The sequence below is a fragment of the Grammomys surdaster genome, unplaced genomic scaffold (assembly GCF_004785775.1).
Source record: "Grammomys surdaster isolate TR1022 unplaced genomic scaffold, NIH_TR_1.0 125881, whole genome shotgun sequence".
In the NCBI taxonomy this organism is placed as follows: Eukaryota; Metazoa; Chordata; class Mammalia; order Rodentia; family Muridae; genus Grammomys; species Grammomys surdaster.
The window spans coordinates 1,298,058-1,320,562 of NW_021620706.1; the positions used below are offsets into that span (position 1 = coordinate 1,298,058).

At 36.8% G+C, this 22,505-nt stretch overlaps 1 protein-coding gene across 1 annotated transcript in view; it reads left to right on the forward strand.

Moving 5' to 3' along the window:
* Positions 1–22,505, forward strand: part of Dpyd (dihydropyrimidine dehydrogenase) — an 872,190-nt gene that overhangs the window by 482,372 nt on the left and 367,313 nt on the right. Inside the window, exon 14 of the mRNA XM_028752184.1 lies at positions 2,355–2,519. Coding sequence (XP_028608017.1) covers positions 2,355–2,519 — 165 coding nt within the window. The remainder of the gene's footprint in view (positions 1–2,354; positions 2,520–22,505) is intronic.

A 22,505-nucleotide genomic window follows, 5' to 3' on the forward strand; every position in this document is an offset into this window, starting at 1 on the left:
AGAGAGGGAGGGAGGGAGGGAGGGAGGGAGGGAGGGAGGGAGGGAGGGAGGGAGAACCTTTGCCTGCTGGTAAACACCTCAAAGCCCACTCCTAATGACATACTTCTCTAAAAAGGCCACACTTCTCAATCCTTCCTAAAAAGCTCCACCAACCAAGGAGCAAATATTAAAACACATGGGCCTATGGGGATCATTCCCACCCAAATAGCTACAGGGTCCTTGATTATTTTAACAAAAGTCATATATTTGGTTTATGGTAGCTTCTTAAGTTACATTTCCGAGGTTGCTAAGAAACTAGTTTTTTTTTCCCTAAGATTCACAGAAAATTGAGGCATGTAGCAGGTAAAAAAAAAACATATTTGAAATCATATATACCAGTTCATATATACTAGCTCTTAAGCACAGTTTATTATTGTTTTAATATTTAAATTATCTCTATGCATAACAAATATCTCTTTGTAGGCAATCTTCACAGCAACTTTTCAACTGTGCAGGACTTAAATGAGAGACTCTAACCAGACTCTAAAGTGACCCCTTTCCAATCATTCTTGATTTACTTTGATGAACTGAATATCCTCTGTCCATCTCCTTGGCTAAGTCTTCGATAGGGGAACAGGTTATTATCTGGGTTGGATTTATCCAAGAGAAAGCAATTAGAATACTGGATAGAAGGACCTCAGGGATAAAAGTGTGAAATCTGCAAACTGGAACAGAGAAGAAAACCAGGGTCATTCAAAGGAAACATTTTCTAGAAATGCCTCTTCCAACACTGGCAGCACAATAGTGCCTACCTGGAGAGATGCATGGAGCCACCCACAGGGACGCTGCATACACATGGAAGCATTTGCCAGGATGGAAATTTGACCCGTCTGCTAGAGCCTCCTGGAGTGATTCTATTTGTCATTTTAGCGTTTATGATTGTGTAACAGGGTTTTTCAACAGCAAATCAAAGCGAGGCTGGTGATATTGTGCACACACACAATAGAAGCAGAATGGCTTAATTAGTAAAAATTTAACTGGCATGATTCCTATAAGTTAAAATGTACATATTTAAGGAGGCTTTTTGTAACATTTATACCATTTATTTTATAAAATACTAATTCGGATGTAAAAGTGAATGTAAATTAACAGAAATTAACATGCAATGTGAAGAAAAGTCCTTTTATCCTCTGCAACTGTAGCATTTGGCACATTCAGGAATAAATAATCTTTTGTGGCAAGGGTATGCCTTATCAAACATATGCAGATCAGCACTAATTAATGCTAATTAAGGTTTCCTGTCTATCTAGTTGGAAAAACGTCCAAATGTTATGAAATCCAGTTAGTATGCCTATTACACTAATTGTTTTATATGGGGTGGTTCTTAATTAAAATATGTAAATTGACCTTAATTGCTATATACTAATGGGGGTTCATGTTATCTCACTAAAAGTGACAAGATGGTGAGGAGGGGTACTTAAAAGACTAATTCTGATAAATCCTTAACTAAATGACCTTTATTCAAAATTAATTTTAATTGGAAGTTGGCAAAAGAAACATTTTTCCCTTCTTTGTTTCATTTTAGTTTTAAGTAACGGAAGAATGTTATTCTTCTTTGCTAATACTCCTTTAGAAGCAGCCTGGGATTGATAATTACACTTAACAAGCTAGTTAATTTTACTGTTTATATTTATCAGGAAGTTATTGATAACCTCATTTCAATCTTGGAAAGAGGAACTGTCTTCATATTAAATATGAGACCATATACTCACATTCACACAAATATACTTACATATAGGAATGTAAATCTATATATCTATATGCATAGGTATACATATATATATACATATATACAGGTAATTTGACCCAGTTAATTCATTATAATATGTGTTCAAGTTTAATGAGCTAGTAATAGTAATATGTTTTTCTCAGTTGATTTGCATTTAAATAACATTTTAAGAAAATTATACATTTTGTCTTTAAACATTAATTCTTACTGGAGTTAATGATTAAAGCTACTTAGATTACATAGACCTACATGGAATTTTAATGTTTTATTTCTTTATTTATTTTTAAACTGCAAACAAACTAAAATATGTACAGCCTAAATTAGCATAAAATTATTTAATTAAAAATGTTTTCTACTATGTACAATCTAGAACTGCAGTAAGTTAGCCAAAGCTAAGGAATATTTTATTCTGCCATTCCATTTGGAAATAGCATATGCTCAACTGTAATTTAAAGTATGTTAAAACCTCATCTGGAAAAATGTGAGAAGAGACTTGGTAAAATATTGTCACATGGAAATGAGTATATAATCAAGACCACAGGTTTTCTTTGTAGAACAGAGACTCAAGTGTTTTTTCTTTCATTAGGACATTGTGACAAACGTCTCACCAAGAATCATCCGGGGGACCACTTCTGGCCCCTTGTATGGCCCTGGACAAAGCTCCTTCCTCAACGTTGAGCTCATCAGTGAGAAAACAGCTGCATATTGGTGTCACAGTGTCACCGAACTAAAGGCTGACTTCCCGGACAATGTAAGTGTGATTTAACATCTAAAACAAGGGAACAGGCATGGGTTGCTGAATGTTTATTTAAACATCCAATTCGTAGGCTTATAAATATTAATGCATATAATATATTTTATTAAAGAATCTGCCAGTTGCTTGGCTGATGCATAGAAAGATAAAGAAAGAAAGCTGGAGAACTCATAAAATCCCTCCCAATGTGAGGCTTTGTTATAAATGGGCACTGGGTGCATGGAAGGAGTCTCTACATGCAGAAGAAGAAGGAATGAGATACCCATTTTATTGAGTTGGTTTTCATTGTACGTGGCTGGTATTTATGAAGGTGATGACCTTAGGGAGAAATTGCAGGCTATAAATCATCTTATATAAAGCTAAGGCTGGAACAGAATATTTTATGCGGGTTATTTATATTTTTTTCAGTGGGAGATAATTTACCAAATAATTTAACACCCTTAGACTAAATGAACTCACTATGTTTTGTAGAAAACTTGTTTTATTTATTTATTTATTTATTTATTTATTTATTTATTTTGGATAGAATCCTTGTAAAATCGAAGTTACATGTAATAAAAAAATGGTATTTTCTGTTTAGTAGTCTAGCTGAGGTTGTTCTTGGTACCATTCATTCTTTCTCCCACTCCCCATTCCTATGTCTCCCCTTCTGCTTTGCTGTTATTGTTTGAGCCGTGATGAATGGAGCCTGAGATATCCAGCAGTGTGTATGTTTATGTTACAAAAAAAGGGTTTTCTGCAAGGACAAGAAAAGAACACATGTCAATGGCCTCCTGATATGTATTTTTAAATATTTAAATACTTTTGAATGTAATGGAATTCGTGAATAGTTGCTTATAACCTGAAAAATCAGTCTTCCAGAGGAAGCCTGCTGCTGCCTAGCAGATCAAGAGGTATTCTTTTAGGTAGTTTGAATGCTTCTGTATATTCTCTTACCCTGAACCAAATACAGTCACGTAGAACAGGTATAATTTATCTTCCTCAAAACAGTCCCTCAGATGGGAAAGGAACTATGGAGACACATCAGAAACCTTTAGCATCTGCTCATTAGGAGTTCCTCAGGTTGGGAGCCTGATGTTGCAATTATCTCTCTTGTGATACAGCTATATCACTGTGACAATGCTGCCAAGTGTTTTTCTTCTAAAGGAGCCATATCTTTTAGGATGTTTCTCCTTAGACTGCTGAGCACAGGAGACCTATCTGTAAAAAACGAGAATATTAATCAGTATACTAACTGGGTGTGTGGTAGCGAGTACTCTGCTAGGTACTGAACATTTCATTGTTATCACAATAAGGGGTAGGTACTTAATAAATCACTTACTGTGTGCGTGACGTTGTCATAAAAGCTTTGTATATTTTAAACTTGCCAAATCCTTCAACATCTTCATAAAACAGATACAGTTACATGCCCAGGTCTGAGGTGGAGGAAACCCAAGCACAAAGAGGTAAAGAGTCTTGCTCATGATTGAATATGTAATCTATTCTGAGGTTGAAGTTGGAATTTAAATTTTGATTTTATTATACACATCCCTATTTAGTAGTGTCTTCGATAACCTGCCTAGGTTGCTCTTTAAAATCCAGTATTTCTTTTTAAAGTAACATATAAAACAGTATGAAATAAATATTTTCCCCCCAAACTGCTTCACTGTTGAATGAAACCAATGTTTCTGAGAAGCAAACAGACAAAAACCTATTTTCTTTGAAAAAGACATGGCCAGCAATGGCTTTCTGAAACTCACATGATAGTGTCTACTTTTTTCTGAGGCAGGAATAAGTTCTTATAATAGTGGGTCCCAAGAAATGACAGTCAGAAGACAGGGACTCTGGGTTGAAGCCCCTGGCTCTCTGATCCCAAAGCCAAGCAGAAAGAAGAGATACTTTAAATGTTAAATCACCCTGGCAACGATGATCTTCTCTTATAAGGCTTTTGTGTGTTTGAAAAATGTAATACATGAGGGATTTTTCCCAGTTCTTTCCCCATTTAGATTACATCCGTCCGTCTTTTTCTGTATTTTTAGAACTCATTTCTACCATGTTAACTCCCCACACCAAAGATAACATTTTGAACACAATTAAAGTGGCATTCTCGTTGGGAACCATGGAAAGAGTGCGTGCGCACCCAGATATGGCCATGCTGAGAGGACCATCTCCCCCACTGCTTCAGAATCACTCTGACGCCAAATTCAATGAGCTGAGTGAAGGGAAGTGACCCTTCATTTTCCAACTTTAATTATCGCTCTCACTGGAGTTTTCCCACATCATTCTCAAGTGCGTGGCTGCCACCTTTAATGACAGGGATTGGATAATTTAACCCACTGTGGCAGCTTCTAAGCAACGGCTAAGTTTTCTGAGAAAGAAATTGTGCCATGAAGAAGCAGGCAGCTAATATCCGTAGCTAGGGTTTGTTTCCAGATGGGAAAGACTACAGCTGCGTATGAGTCAGAGGAGACAGCTACAGAGGGTGGTGCATATAAAGGTAAGAAGGCTATACACAGTGATGTGAGGGATCCTGGAACTAGCGCTGCAACAGAGCCTGCCTTCAAGTTAGACTTGCTTGGCTCTCAAGTTTTTCTTTATATTTATCTGTGAATTAAATTTGGCACAGGGATCATTGTAGTGACAAGTTATTACTAACAGAGTTTTTGTTCGTGAGCTGAGATTTTTGCAAAGCTTATTATGAAATATACTGTATAATTAGGGCTTACAGAAATCAGTTTAAAACGAATCTTTTCACCAGCGTTACAAAAGCTGAGAGGTGGTATATTTTAGGCTTCATTTTTTTAAAAAAAAGTTTTTTTAAGATTAAAAAATAATAGCCAAAAATATATATGCCATGATTTGCCTGAACATACTGACTTAGCAAGAAAAGACTTTTTTTCTTTTTTTTAAATCGTTTGGTCAACTAGAAGTTAGGAGAAGGCTAACACTCGCCACTGAATGTGCTGGTAACGACAGACCAGACCAGGATGAGAGCTTTTTGTGGAGATATTAGCAGAGGGACAGTGGCTAGGTAAAGATTCTTTCTCTACAATACTATCACATCCTCATGGATCAGCTAAGGGCTTAGCCCACAATTAATTTCAGAGAACTCCAAAGAAGTTGATATCTACCCACATTCCTGGAGATGTTCCAGGTCAGTTTCCTCAAACATACAGATTCATAATCTGTGTACCAGAGACTCCTTCCATCAAGGATAAAATTTAAGCCCCCTTGCTTTTCTGAATAATAAAGACACGATTCAAAATTTTTAAGGTTGTGAAGGATCACCCTAAGTTTATGAAGGATATGTAAAAGTGAAATATTCAAAGTACATTTGAAAAATAGGGGACAGAGAGGAAGCTGCTGAGGTGGATTAGTGGGTAAAGGGCTTACTCTGCAAGCATGCAGATCTGAATTCCGATTCCAGCATCCACATAAATAGCCTGGAGTTGTGGCATGCATGTATAATGTCTGCATTGGGGCTGTGGTGTTGATGAGGGAGAGACAGGCTGAGCCCAGTTGCTCAGTGGATGGTCATTCTAGTTAATTTGAGTTCTAGGTTCAGTAAGAGACTCCTGTATCAAAAAGGTAAGGTAAAGACCAATAGAAGAAGACTCTTTAACAGACCTCTGGGCTCCAGAAAAGTCTTTAATGGACCTCTGGTCTGCACACACATATGCACGAGCATGCACACTCTCCACATAAGTGTGCACAAACATATACCACAAATATGTACAAAGTAAAAATAAGATAAATACATATAGTCATAATTTTAAAAAATTGTCTTCTTTTTAAATTTTTCACATGTATGTATTGCACACTGAGCACATTTCCTTCAACCTTACTCAAGTTCTTCCTTCTTTTTCCTTCTTTCTCTTATCTGTCTGCCTCCCTGTTAATCCCTTCGATTTCTCTAGACACCTTTATGCTTTTTTCATACCACAGATTTCTAGCAATGGAAGAAAATACATGACATTTGACTTGAGTGTTTGGTTTTTGTTTTGTTTTTGGTTTTGTGTGTCTCTTTGAGAAACGATCACCTATGACTGAATCACGCTGCAAACTCACTATGTAGCCTAAACTAAATTTCTGATTTTCTTATTCAGATCTAGCAAGTGGTAGGATTATAGACGTACATCGCCATTTCCCACTTATACCACTCACTGATATAGACAAAATGTCACACTTCTGGGTGTGCTATCACAATCTTGATGTAAGAGTTGAGCAGAGACCTTCAGGTGGCAAGTTCAATTGTGTTATGACTCCCTACAATTTCCACCTACGCAAATTTGAGTCATCAACAAAACTGAGATGATTTGTGGCATTCATGATTACAAATACTGAAATTCAGTATTTGTAATCATTAATAGAGAAAAAATATTTTTATTGACGATCAAGATTGTGTCTTGTGTTCTACTACAACAAGGCATCTGTACACAGGCTAAGAACTCAGTTCTGACCGTATATTACAGTAATTTGGGGAACTGAAGAAAAAAGTAAGGTTCAGTCCTGTCTGAATTCAATTACTTCAGAAACAGTGGTATGGACACAATTTTAGTGTGAATGTGTGTGTGCAGGTCAATATACATTTTCTGTAAAGCTCTTTGGATATTTGTGTTTCTTACACAATCGGCATTATTTATGATTGTCAATTGGCATTGATATATGAAACTCCAACATGAGAATTATTCACTAACATCATTTTCTTTTATTCTGAAACTTAGCTTCAGATGCTGCTGTAGTTATCAAATACAGATCAGAAGAGCAGCAAAGATAGCGTATTCCTGTCCTAACCCAGGGCTAGTGTGAGAGTGTGAGGCAGGAGAACTAGAAAACTTTCCACTATACCTTGGGAAGGTATGCTGCTTTGTGCTCTCTTTTCTCTTCCTCTCTCTCTCTCTCTCTCTCTCTCTCTCTCTCTCTCTCTCTCTCTGTGTGTGTGTGTTTGTGTGTGTGTGTGTGTGTGAACCAGACATAAGCTAGATTCATCTGAGAATAGGGATTTTTTTTTTGATTAATGGTTGATGTGAAAAGACTGAGCCCACGGTGAACAAAACCATCCCTGGCAAAATGATTCTTCTGTGTTGTATAATAAAGGTAGCTGAGCAAGCCAGAAGGAAGAGGAACAAGCCAATAAGCAGCTTTCCTTCCTGGTTATGTTTCAGTTCTTGTCACCAGGCTCCTGCTTGAGTTCCTGTCCTAATTTCTTTCAGTGACTGTGATGTGTAAGAGTAAAACAAATAAACCCTTTCCTGGCCCAAGTTACTTTGGGTTGTGGGGGGTTTGTTTTGGTGTGCTTTTGCTTTTTTTTAATCACAGCAACAAAATCCACCCAAAACAGGTGACTTCAGCCTATATAACCTAAGAAACTAGGAAAGCCAGAGAAATTACATGGTGGTGAATTACAGTGGTTGCTCTTCTAGAGGACCAAGGTTCTGTTCCCAACACATACATGATGGCTCACAGTCACATACAAATTTCATTCCAGGAGATCCAACACCCTCTTCCAGCTCTACTTGGAACTGCATAGATGGGATGCTTATATATGTACCCAGTCATACACATACACATAAATAATAACTAAATTAAAAAATGAAATAATAAACTATGAAAATAGAATCAATGTTATTCCAAGTTTTCCTCAACTACTCCTCTCAAATACAGACTTTCCAAAAAGAAATAAAATATTAGTACTTGACAAAGAAAGAACCTCTGCCATTGGACAATATCATTATCTTGGTTTTAATCCTGCTCGGAACACTGAATAGACCAGTTTTTTTGCTCTCCAGTTTATCTGCTCTTATAGAAAATGATGTCAACAACACTTGGACTTAGGTTTCAATAGTTACCAGACCTCATCTTAAATTCTCTATCTAGAAATCTGAAGGCTGGCAGATAGAGGCAGACTATGGTTTCATTTGAACCCATAGAATGTTCTTTGTTTCTTCTCTGGGTACCTCAGTAGAGTCTTCTTGTAGGCTCCATCAGGGCTTATGTGGCACAAACAGGCCTCATTTTTAAAGATATTTACAATTTACTTATAGTTACTGGAGGGAGAGATTGGGCTTTTGTTACTTAGTCAACTTGTTTAGAAAAAAAATGTAATCTAGTAATAGAGGAAAGTATATATCTGCTGTATTGTCAGCAATGACTTAAAATTTGGCAAGTTAAATTTCTCATTGAAGACCTGATTTTGATTCTCTCCTCATAGCCAGAGGAGAATATTGACGAGCAGAAATTCAAAAGTCCCTTGACTTGATTCTCCCCTTGCACCGTCTGGAGTTTTCTGAGCTTGTCAAGTCTCTGGTTCTACTCATTTCTACAAGCTGATTAAAAAGTAATAAATTAAGAAACTACTGGAGCAGCTGCTGAAGGGAAGACCAGTGTGTCCCTTGGAAATGGTTCCCTCATTCATGCAACAGTGATTTCTTAACACTGTTTATAAACTCCTGAGGATAGGGGTATTTCTCAGCCTCCCTCCTTTACTTAACTTCTAGATGAGTCTTTTCTCTGATAAACTATTAGTGATATCTCATTGGATTTGTGAACAATCTGTTTATAGAATTGAGATGAATCATAATAGTACTGGGAATTTTGAAAGTGAATGGGAGTATAATAGTCCATGTCCTGTCATTTGCACAAACTTCTCTTCAGACTTTCCTAGAATTGATACTGACTGTGAGAGTCAGTATAGGTGACAACAAAAATATATCCTTTCTAGTAACTTACCATTCAGCAGCGCTCATCTACTACCTGTATGATAGTAATAACTCATAGGTCATTATAAAGATTACTTGAGAAATGAGGAAGGAACATTCTGAGATATTGCAATTATTCACTTCTATGTATTATAGTCCATAAAAGACTTTTTGTATGTTCCTTTTATTTCTAGTTTAAGCGAGTCAATTTTTTATGATAGATTCTACAAGAGATATTTGGTAAGCCAAAGGTAATAGCACAGTGGTAGCAATTAAAACATATAGTAAAAAAGATTTTCAAAAATTATATGAACTATTGCTTTATATAGAAAGTTACCTTTAAATATATAACAATATAAAAACAGTTAAAGCCTGAGCCAGATCTAGTGGCACATGCCTTGAGAAGAGATAAAATGATTACAAGCTTGAGCTCTGTATGTTACATAGTGAGACCTAGTCTCAAATACATACATGCATACATATATACATACATATATAAATATATACATACTAAAATTTTATTGTCCTGTGATATTCAAGATTTTCTGTTCAATATTTTTTTCATTATGCTCATTTGTTTTCCTCTCAGTTATTCATTTGGTCCTATAGTTTCCCTTTATCAACACTGGAAGAAGGGCAGTTAGTTGCATTTCAAGACTAAGCACAGAAGCCAAAGAAAAGCACTGAAATGTGTTTAATTAGTCAAAAACCCAGCAAAGATGAATGTATCAGAATGTGTAGTGGTATGGCTAACTTGTAGCTATATGGTTGGTTTTGATTTTTTTGTATCTAAGTATTTTTAACTCCGTTTTTAATGTTTTGGAGATTATATGCAAGAGAACCATATTTACATCATTTTTACTTCTCTCATCCTTCTAAGCACTCCCATGCCAACCATCCTATTCCCTCTAAAATCCATGACCTTTCCTATAAATATGTGTATGTTTATATGTATCTGTGTACATGAGTGTGCACACACAGACACACACAAACACACAGATATACACACACACCCAGACACACACACACATGCATACACACAGACATTTGGATAGCCTACTAAAGAGCTCATTCCTGGAGAAAACTGACACTCTGTCTCTCAGCAGCCATTCATCTAGGACTGGGATCTTGTGAAATTTTTACACATGAAACAACTTGACTGCCAGTATTGTCATTATTCAGGCCATGTTTAGGTGGTCATATTGTTGATATGAACCACCACCTGCCAAATGTATAGAAAGATGCTATCTAGCAGCAGGTAGATCCCATGCCTCCTAAAAATCCTTCTGCCCTCTTTTTGTATCTGTTCACTGGTGCTTATGTGTAGGTCTTGAGTTATATATGTCCCAATGAGACTAGAAACTTCATGTCAGTTCTCTGCACTTTGACCATTTATGGAACTCTGTAGGGGCCTATGTTGCTATAAAGGGCAACTTCTTTGATGAGAGATGAATGTTGTACTTAGCTGTGGGAATAATGAAATTTAGAATATGGTTAGAAATATTGTTGGCTTATGAAAAATGACATATTGCTCTTTGACATACGGTTCAGGAAAGTGACAATATATGTTCTCCTAGAGAATTATGAGCTTTCAAGCTATGGGTACTTGACTAGGTTATAGCACCAGGCATGAGTTCCTGATATTGATAGGACTTTTAGCCTAATCAGACAACTGTTGGTTGTAGCTAAATCAAACTGTTACTATCACACCATTGGGGACATCTTGCCAGGCAGACCAGCTGCTGTTGTAGCTCATGGGCTTTGACTTGTGGGACTGTGCAGAGGGACTGAGGAGGGGGTGTCCAAATATTTTCTTGAGATAGATGTCTCCGGACTTCTAAGAGAAGTTTTGGCTACAACCTAGGTAGAGTATTGAAAACTTGACTTACTCTCCTAACGGAAATAACAAAAATCAAATGTAATAAGGGGTTTAAGACTCAGAATATTTTTGGTGGTCTCGTCAGACAGCGAAAAGAGGGATTTCTTCAGACTAGTGATGTCAATCTCTAGCTGTTTGATGTTCTTGTCAGTGGCCCTTCAAAGGTCTGAGTAGTGTAAATTCGGAGGCCAGCATCTGGATTAGAACTTCTAACAGCAGACATCACGGGTGATTCATTTTTACCTGGAAAGGAAAAAGAAGGGAATTCTCAGGGAGATTTCTCTTCCCTGAGAAATGTAAATTGTTATTCATCATATTTATGGTTTGGCCTGGCTTTGTAGGGGTATCTATTTTTTTTTATTAATCTTTTTGGTAGCCAGTTAGCTGTGCCTTCTGTGGTATCAGACAGGCATATCAATCCTCGGCCCCATAAGGGAACTGGGTCTGGGCCATTCCCTTTAAGGGTAAGAGGGTCCTTCCCCATATCTATGGCAACGTTTTGTTGGTCTCGGTGGTGCCAGCGGCAGTCAGCAGCAGAGTTGCCATGAGCTTTCAGCTTTAGAGACATAAAAGTGAACAAGGCATGATGGAGAGTATTTCACGGGGACTCCTTCTGAGGGGGGTACCGTTCCCCCTCTTTTGCTTTTAAGCCAATTTTTCAGAGTTCTTGTAAAATCAGGGCAGAAGCGCCAACAGTCACTCCTTCCACACTCAGAGAGTCATGAAGACCTTATTTAAGGATATGTAAATCTATATTAATAATCCTTTGTCAAAGGACTGCTATTGTCTGAAGAGACCTCCAAAAATTGCAAAGATCCTTATTGGACTTGATTTACTCTATTACAATAGAAAAGGCCGTGTACAGCTCTTGACTGTGTACAGCTCTTAAAGAAGAAGGTTGCCTTTACATAGACAAGACAAGGAGGGTTAAAGAGAGCATGAAACAGGTAATGAAGGCCCTAAGAAAAATCAGAGAGAGAAAGAGACAGATGAAGGCTGGTACAAGAATTGGTTTTTAGCCTCTCCAAGGTTGTCAACCCTATTTCCTCCCATCTTGGGACCATTATTTGGGTTCTTTTTGCTTTTTTCTGCTGGTGCCTGGCTCTCAAATAGGCGGACTAACTCTGTGATACAACAGATAAATAATTTGGTAGCAAAACCTACTCAGATACATTATCATAGGTTAGCTATGGAGGACCACGAGACTCAAGATGAGGTTGTTACTTTATACAGGGTGTTTCCAAAACCCATCTTCACCCAACCTAAAAGGGGGGACTTTTTTCCCTAGACCAAGCAGAGAGGGGTCACCCAGAACCCCCTCTGTCAGGATATCTGTCACCTCAATTAAAATGCAGATATTTAATGACTAGCTATGAAAGCAAGACAGCTATATTTAAGATACAATTTTAAGTATGAAACTTAAACATATTATACAAAAGCATTGAAATAATATTCCATGTCAACTCTAATAAAATGAATATTATTTAATTAATAATAGATAAAGCAGTTATCAAAGCTAGGATTTTACCTTGAATCATCACAACAGAAATATCATATTGTCATGGTAAAGGATCAATTTATCCACAAGCCCTAAAAGCACTATTTATATACATAATAATAGCACTGAAAGAGTCATGAAGCAAAAACCAATATAGCTTTCAGGAACAATGAGAAAGCCTGCAATTATATTTCAATATCTATTACCTTGATATCAGTAATTAATAGAATGAAACTATTAGATCTGAAAAACACTATCAATTACCTTATCTAATGGACACGTTTGGAACATACCATTCAATGGCAATAAACATAGGTGGTTGTTATTGTTGTTGTTGCTTTTAATGTTTTCAGTGTTCAGAAAACTAGGCCATATTCTAGTCCACAGAAGAAGTCCTAACGCTTTAAAAAATTCACGTCATACAAAGTATACACTCTGATGACAAAATAATATAGTTCATAATTAAAACAAAAATATTTTTGAAAAATACTCAGTTAAAAAAACAAATAATATAGTCTTAACTCGTACTCAAAAATGAAATTAAAAAGTATTTTGAAGTAAAAGAGAATTAAAATATGCCCAAATTTGTTGTATGGTATCCCATTAGTCACAAGAAAAACTATACTATCAAATGCATGAGAGAAAAGTGAAGCAAAGCATCAAATTAATGACCTCAAAGTCTACCTACAGAACTAGGATGGAAAGTTTCTTAAGGTAAAAGTAAATAATAAAATAATGTAATAAAGATCAATAGTGTGGGAAGAAATCAGTGAGAAGAAAACAGCAAATATGGGAGGAAACCAAACCTGGTTTGAGCAGATCATAACAGACAAAACTTTAGCAAGACTCATCAGAATTAATAATTAATAATTAGAAAATAAGTAAAACAAGCAAAAAACAGAAGAGATGTCAGTTTCTAATATGCACAACGAGACAGGTAACTCCACGATATTTACTGAAAATAAAATAACACTCTTAATGTTAGTATTTTTTTCTGTTGCTATGATAAAATACCCTGGCAGAAACAGCTCAAGAGAGACTGTGAATTTCAGCTCACAACTCCAAAGCACAGTCTATCATTACAGGAATCAAATCAAAGCATCCGGAGCTTGAAAAAGCTGGTCACTCTGCGTCCACCATTAGGAAACAAACTGTTTCCTAATTCTACAATTAGGAAACAAAGGAAACCTGTGTTCAGCTCACTTTTTCCATTGTATGCAGTCCAGGAGTGCAGCTCAGAAAATCCTGCTGCCATCTGTCCATAGAAGTGTACTTCACTAAATCAATTTAAAAACAGGTTCTCTATAAAATGATGATAGGACTTTTGATGAGATGTGTCTTAAGATTCACTTCCTACTGGACTGAATTCAAATGCCATGCTCAATTCAGACTTAGCCAACCTTCCAGGCTGCCCTGGGTACACCAGAGTCATCCACAAATTTATCTCTCATTGTCAGAATCTTCACTTTGATGCTGAGTCATAGGAACTCACAGGAAGTTAAAACAGACCTTAGCCCCTATTAAGAAATATAAGGCATGTTGGCTGAATTTCTAAGCTTTGGCTTTGTGAGAGATTAAAATGTTGGTGGTTCGTGTCATTCAGTAAAAGAAAAAATCTTAAGAGCAATCTATCAAACCTTTTAAAGTAGTCATTATACAAGCCTTAAAGGGTTACAATACAGGCTTTTGCAAATTCCTTGTCTTTTTGTAATCAGACTGCCTTTGGGTAAGAATCATGTCTCCCTGATTTGGAGGCATGGCACTGAGCATGGTGAATAGCTAGAAAGAAGCCCAGGGGAGTGGGAAAATGCAGTGAACTCAGAGTCTTCTTTATCTGAATAAATTCACAAGATTAGCCGAGTCTACATGGTCCCAAATAAAGATCAAGGTCAAAACTGGAAAATCTAAGAGGATTCAGTGGGTCCACTTAGCTTAATATCTATCTGGTAATCTTTGTGTTCTAATCTTTGGAAAACTCAATTCTAATACCTCCTTCATAGGTATAGGGATGTCAGAGAAGAGGAAGAATCAAGTTAAACTGTTAATTAAGAGTTACCTCTCTACTTCTCTGCTCAAACCGCTAATATTTAACTTCTCTTAGTCTCTAAGGCAACTTAATCTGCTAACTTTTAAGTTTTGATTTAGAAAGTGCCCCTTTTGTTTTATGAAGTTGAAACTGAGCAGGCAAGCTCAAGGTTATCAATGCAGAAAAACTCTATACTCACATGCTCCTCTCCCTCCCTCCCTCTCTCAACCTTTCCCTCCCTCCTCCTTCCCTCTCTTCATTCCTCCCTTCCGTTTTTTTCCTATGTGCAAGATTGTTGATACCATTTTCTCTTCAGATTTTTTTGATCCTTTTCCTTTGTACACAAAGGGAATACTCTTAAATTATTTTGGTTTTCATGAGGAACTAATTTCATATCTCTCACCTTAGGCTTTTAAGATATTTACTTAAAATATTTATTTATTTATTTATTTATTTATTTATTTATTTATTTATTTATACATCCTGACCACAGTTCTCCTCCCTCCTCTCCTCCCAGTCCCTCCCTCACCACTTTCGTTCTTCCGCACCTCCCTCCTCACCTCTACTAATACTTCATTTCTCTTTAGAAGACAGGTCTCCTGTCGATTTTATCAATCAGCCATGACGTATCAGGTGGCAGTAAGAAGAAGCTAGGATCCTTCTTTCCTATTAAGTCTAGAGGAGGCAACCCAATAGAAGGAAAGGGTCCCAAAGAGAATGAGAGACAGCTCCTGATCCCACTGTTAGTTGTACCACAAGATCAACCTCTACAACTGTTACATATGTGCAGAGGTCGTAGGTCAGTCACATGAAGGCTCCCTTGTTGGTGGCTCAGTCTCTGTGAGATCCTATGGGCCCAGGTTACTTGATCCTATGAGTTTTCTTGTGGTGTCCTTGACCCCTCTACAATCCTTCCTGTCCCTCTTCTGCAGGATTCCCTAAGCTCTGCCTAATGTTTGGCTGTGGGTCTCTGCGTATGTCTAAAGCCTTTCTGATGACAACTGGACTAGACAGACACCAATCTATCAGTATAGCAGACTATTATGAGAAATTATTTCATTGATTTTTTTTCTCCTTTTGGCCATTTGTGTTTGATCTATCCTACATCTCTGGGCTATGCAGCCTGTGGTTCCTGGCCTTCTAGACAATGTCAGGACTTGGCTTCCTCTTATGGCATGGGTCTCAAACTGGACCAGTCATAGATACTTCCTCAATTTCTGTGTGACTTTTACCCCAGTACATCTGTAGGCAAGACAAATTGTAGGTCAAAATTTTGTTGCTGGGTTCATGTACCAAGCCCCTTTATTGGAAGTCATTCCTAATTATAGGAGATGCCATTCAGGCTCCATGCCCCCATTGCTAGGAGGCTTAGCTAGGGTAACACTCATATGTTACTGGAAATTTCCATTGCCTTGGGTTTCTAGTTCATTCCAGAGATGTACCTGTCCCATTCTAGTTCTCTTTCCTAGTACTCTCTCCCTCCATCCTCCCCTGAACTGATCCTTTCTGTTCCCATCCTCATCCCCAACCCAATCAAGTCCCCTGTCCCCATCTACCAGCTATGTCTATTTTATTTCCCCTTTTCAGTGGGATTCAGGCATCAAGGCAATTTTTTAAACATTAATAAATTAATATTTTTAAAGTTCCCCAAACTCCATTTATTAATTATTTTCTTTTAAATTCATTTGTGTAAATGACTAATTGATCCCACTTGGGTTGAATATAAGTCTGTGCCTGTGATTTACAAGCATGGTCCAGATCATTTTAAACCATCTTCAAGGATTATAATCTTGGGAGACATCTGACCACCTGCTTACTGTCTGGTCAGGCTGAACAAACATCATTCAAATATCACAAACAAGGAGTGCTTTAATAGAACAGGTAGACATGTGAAAAAAAACCATTCAACTCAGAATTTTATCTGTGGGCTACATCTTCATTTAAAGAAGCAAATTTACAGTCACAGTTCTCCTTGATTTTGGAAAATTTTGAAAGGAATATATACAAGGTCTAGTTACTGAGAAGCTCTCTCACTAACAGCAGGCAGGAAAGAATCTAAATCCAAAGAGCCAAACTCATCAGGAAAGACAGCACTAGATCTTCCCTGGTCTTTTCAACCATTCTACTGTCCATTTTATAACAACAGCAGAACAGAGACGGGTTGATAGAAAGTAAAGAAATGAGCAGTGACACCTGGCAATGTGCTTTGCCAGATAGTAATCCTTGAATCTTGAAAAAATAAAAATAAGAAAAGGTTAGAAAGAAAGAAGGAAGGAAGAAAGGAAGGAAAAGAGGAAAACCTACAAAGTGACAAGGGGTTTAATATACAAATCCTAGGATTAACAATGTATACCAGCTTCACAGAGAACAGCTTCAGTTCAGTCTGTACTACTTTTGCTCATTTCTCAGAAACTTAGTGAAGAAGGGAACGTAAGTTTATCCTCCCAGTTTATGATAAGGATCTTATATTGAGGTGAAGACAAATAATTTTCTCAGATATTTCTCAAACTCTAAGTGATAGGATTTTGACACATTAGTAGGTTACTGGCAAATCTGATCCTATATCCTGTCATTCTGCTGTGCTGTGCTGTGCTCTGTGTTGTGTGCTGTGTGCTTTGTGCTGTGTTGTGTGATTTGCTGAGCTGTGCTTTGCTGCCTTGAATGGATTTTTGCAGAGAAGAAAAAACTGGTGTCTGCATATGCATGTTGCCAAACGAAAAAACTATTTTTTAAACCAAGCATTAAAGTATTTAAGTCTGTCAAAATATGAGCTCTTTTTCTTTTCACCTGGACTCCTCCCCTTTTTGGTAGATATGCTAATGAGCAGAGGAATGGGAGGTAATCAGCCAGAGGGAAGAGAAGATTCAAGGACCTAGATAATTCACAAACTGGAAAATGAGCTCTTAACTAATCAAGATAGGGTTGTAAATAGGATAGAAAGAATTTATCCCTGGTATTGGCCTGGATAACATTTGTACCCAATCCAAGAAAGTATTTGCGAATTTCACACTTGGCTATTTTTTGTCCCTTTGAGATTTTCTTCCTGAACTAATTTTCCATTATGTACATAAGGCAAAGAAATAACTTATCATTAAAGTCATTTTTCAGGTGGATGTTTCACTTTGCATGTTGCTAAAATGCCTAGGGCATTAATAAGGAATGAGTTAACTTTATTAATACAGTTTCTTTGGGGAGTTTCTGATCTATATACTGATCACCCAAAAGGAAATTTTCTGTAATATTTTATTAATGTAAAATTTAGGGGAGTAACTAGATTGACTAATTTTTCCATAATAAATAATTTAGCTTTGTGCTGCTTTTGCATGTTAATTTTTTCATAATGTACCCTTTAAAACCCTCAATATTAAAATGATCACTGACTGTTTTGTGACTAATTTAGTTTAAATTGTAAATTTAGGCATGGCTCTAGGTTTATAAGGTATGAGGAGATGTCTTAATATAGAAAATAAACATAATTACAGGCTTCAAGAGTAATGCATGTAACATTTGTAAGTGAATTACTAAAAATAATATAGAAATTAACCTGAGCAAGAGAATATAACAAGAATTATTACTGTTGTCCAAACTATAGCTGTACCTCAAACACTTTACATGTTCTATATGTTCATGGAGCAATTCAACTCCTGATCCCGATGACTCAGAATCGTTGCCTGATTCTTGATTAAAATCCTCCATAGTCCTTCCAGTTCAAATTCACACTAACAAGCTAGATACCAAAGAATTAGACTTTGACCATAAAATACACGCAAGAGTTTTGCATTTAGTAAGGATGCAAGGCATGAGTAAAGTTCCCCCTACCACCTTAACAAACAATATATGTCAGGTAAATGGAGAAAAATCAGGTTTTCACAACCCCATCCAAGATATGAAAATATAAATAAGCCTGAGTGGACTACACCCCACAAACAGTAGGAAAGCCATGACATCACTTCTTTATACCTTGGAAGAATGGTATAGAGAAAAGGTTGTCACTAAATTAAAATCAGATACATTTTTAACTCTTAAAGCATCTGTTTGAAGTGATGTTAAAGCATCTCCACCAAACAAAGAAGCAGCATCAAGTCAGATCTTCCTTAGGTAAGTGGGACATTCTCCAATTAAAATTAACCCTGAGAAAAAATTCCTCTAACTCATTCTATGTCTTTATCAACTCTTCACTGCTGTGTTTTTTTTTTAGAAAGACAAAAGATAAATCAATATACACCACCTCAAATCTCTTTCTGTGGATACCATTTTGAAAGGAGAATAGAATTTATTTAATTCAATAGAATTATTTCACTTGGGGAGGGAGGAGTAATACTCACAGGACCCTACTCCTTCTAGAGGAGACATAGGCAGTTAAAAGCTGAAGGGGAAAAGAAGACACATTTTCTTTAGAAATGTAGCCTAAGTAAGTTCTTCATTCTTCTGATAAGTACTCATCATCCATGCTCCTGGATGCAACACTAACTAGACAGACTTTTACCCACACATACTACACACATACACTCCCCACACACACATTATTCTAGTAAGTAAGAACTGATTTCACGCAAGGCCAGAGGAATTGGTTGGCTCAGCAAGAAAAAGCACTTGCTGACAAGCCTGAGGACTTGAGTGACCTGGGTTTCCTCTTAGAATTCTTGTTAGAGAAGGGAAGAATTGACTACCATAAACTGTCCTTTGACTTTTCTACATCTGATACACTCCTCCAAAAACACACACATGCACACACACACACACACACACACATGCACACTTGTAATCGTATCAGGGCCTTCCCGAACTCATGAGCAATATAAATAATGACACAGAAATTTATTAATATTGTAAAGACCTTTTTCTGGATAGTATCCCGACAACTGTTACCTGACTTATCCTGGCATGATGTCCCAGCACAGGCCAAGTCTATCTTTCTAGTTTGCTCTGGTCCATGTATCCACCTCTGTGTCCACTGACTCCTCAAGTATGATTCCTTCCCCTTGGGTCCCTCTCTCTGCCCAGAAGATATGTCTTCCACTTACTGCCTAGCTATTGGCCATCAGATCTTTATGATATCCAATCAGATACTATTCTAGATTGCCTTAGGCAGGTAAGGAAGAATGAATATTTACAAAATGTGAGGAAAATGTTGGAACATGGACATGGCAATACCCAAATCCTGCCAGCATTCAGCTCTTTGGCAATACAGAATTAGCAATTAAGCATAGAGAGTCATGCCTTCACACAGCATCTCCTGCTTTTAGTCCAATAAATTGTTTTTCCTCTAATAATAATAAACTATATACCGTAATAACAATTATAAGAACTATCAGATAAGACTTACATTTACAATGTCCAGTCCATCTGTATTTGGCAACCTTGGAGAAAGTACTCCATTATCTCCCTTAGTGAGTCCAATGTTTTGTACCTAATCACTTTATATCATTATTCAGGGTTTTGCATTCTCTAACCTTCACAACTTTCATTTACCGTCCTCAAAACGTTTCCTCAGACCCTAAAATACTTTCTTAGATCCTTCCTAACCTAAGCTTTTATGTCTAAGTCATGCAAACTTTATAAACTTTACACCTCTTTTATTTCTTTTTAAAATCTGATAACAAGGGATACTGTAAGACTATAATTATCCAGTTTCTAACCCTATAAGGGGCCGGAGAAGGATAAATTTTACCCGAATGAACAGAAAGTACACAGCAAGAAGCTTCCAAATCTGAAGAAATGACAGAGACTTCTGGCTACCTGAACTGTCAGCACACATTCTTCTCTGTCTGTGAGGTACTCATCTTCAACCATCAGGGCCAGACAATCTTGCAGAGTTATCTGTGAAGCAGAAATTTTGATGAATTCTTCTACCTTATTTCTGTAAAGTTGGGCAATCAACTTTCCAGTGTCCAAAGTTTGGACAACATGCTCTCAGCTCTTGAGGTAAGAGTGATATTTTGCCCAGTGGACATCTTTGAAACTATTGAAATAAACTACAGGTTGAGGTTCTTCGGTTCACTTCATCTTCAGAGAAGAATTAGGGTGCTACCAGAAGGTGATATATTTCTCAGTTGGAAAAGCCTTTTATTATTATAAATCTTAAATGCCATAATCTATAGATCTCTGGAGTGTTTGAGAATTACTTATCTTTCAAACGTATATCTAAGTAGTCAAAGGTAGCTTGTTTCTAACTATTTACTTTTTGCTTAATCTTGAAAAAAAACATATAAAGAGATAGCTAAATAAAGCTTATTTATGTAATTAACTAAACTAGTACTTAACAACAGTACAAGTTTATTTATAGGTGATTAATTATTAACTTGCATTCCTTAATTATCCTGAGCAGTTTACAATAGTCACATATTACATTTTAATGAGTTGCATATGTACATTACCTTGAACAACAGTTGCCAAATATATGTAGTATGTTTTAACAAAAATAATCTTAAACTCTTGTCACAATATAAAAATCTCATACCAATTAAAATGTTTGAGATTTATTGTTGCTTTCAAGTCTAAAAATAGATAATCTACTTTTTCCTTTTTCCTGACAAGGAGATTCAACAATCTATACTTTCATCACTAGAATCTCCCCTTTTTTCCTTTTATTCCCCTTTTGTACACACACACACACACACACACACACACACACACACACATTAGATAGAAGATAAAGAAAGAGAGGGGAGAAAGGGAGAGAAAGAGATCCATGAAGCTAACTTTTATTTTTTACTTTGTTTCCTTCATGACCTTGACCAATAGCAACTTGCAACCAATGCCCATAAACAATGAGAAATATTCATAATGAACCACGTGACTAAAAACATGTTGTCTGAGGACAAAGTTATCTTTTGGGGGGCACTAAGAAAATTGGGATATTGACCAACTCCTGGGAATATCACTTGTTTCTCTTGCTATCCAGGCTTCTTGTGATAGGAAAGTACATGACTTAATTAAAGTCCTCTCTGAAGCAGTCTGTGAGGCTGGATCACCTGGGCTACTTGCTTTGTTGTTTGGTCCTTTCATTCTGAAAACACATAAAATTTTAAAGGTAATGTTGTAGTTACATTTGTGCACTAACCCATGTGTGGACTGTGTGGTGTGCATAAATCAGCTAATGGTGATTTTCTGCTCTGGTGAAAGGCATCTATAAGTCAATTTGGGCTGCAGAAACCCGACGGTAATAGGGTGTTATAAATCCCCATCTGTGCCATATGAAGGAATGGCAGATAATAATAAGTCACGAGGACTAAGTACCCAACAAGATTTCCTCATGTCTCAGCTAGTCTCCTGTGCTGTATCCACGTAAGGGAATTAGCATTTGTGTCACCTGTTTGATGTTTTTATGAGTTTCTTCTTCAATGTCTACAACCAGGGCTTTTCGGAGGTATTCCCTGCTCAAATCTAATCTATTAACTTTGAAGGAATCCATAGCTTTTCACTTCTTGTTGAAACAGGAGTATAGTCTCTTCCCCAACACAACATACCTCTTGACTCCCATTCTGAGGTTAACACATCCCTAAAGTACATAGGATAATTTAATTGAGCAACGAGTTTTTTTGTGCACCTGTATTATCCTAGATGATTAATAGAATCTCCTCTTTGTATTTTTTAGGAGCAATTGGTAATGGTATCTGCATCTGAATCAGCCAGTAAGATATAATCCATATAATGAGTGACTAATACATTTGGAAATTTAAACCCCATTGGCTTAATACTTAGATTGCCCTAAATTTTTCTTGCTCATAAAGGGACTATTGATAATGAGTTATTGCCACCATTAGGGATAGATGACACTTCCCAGGAAGGAACCTTTAATATTCAGTTATTACTGCTCTTTAGGGTGAAATATTAGAACACAAAACAAGAAAGGAAAGGGAAGGGAAGGGAAGGGAAGGGAAGGGAAGGGAAGGGAAGGGAA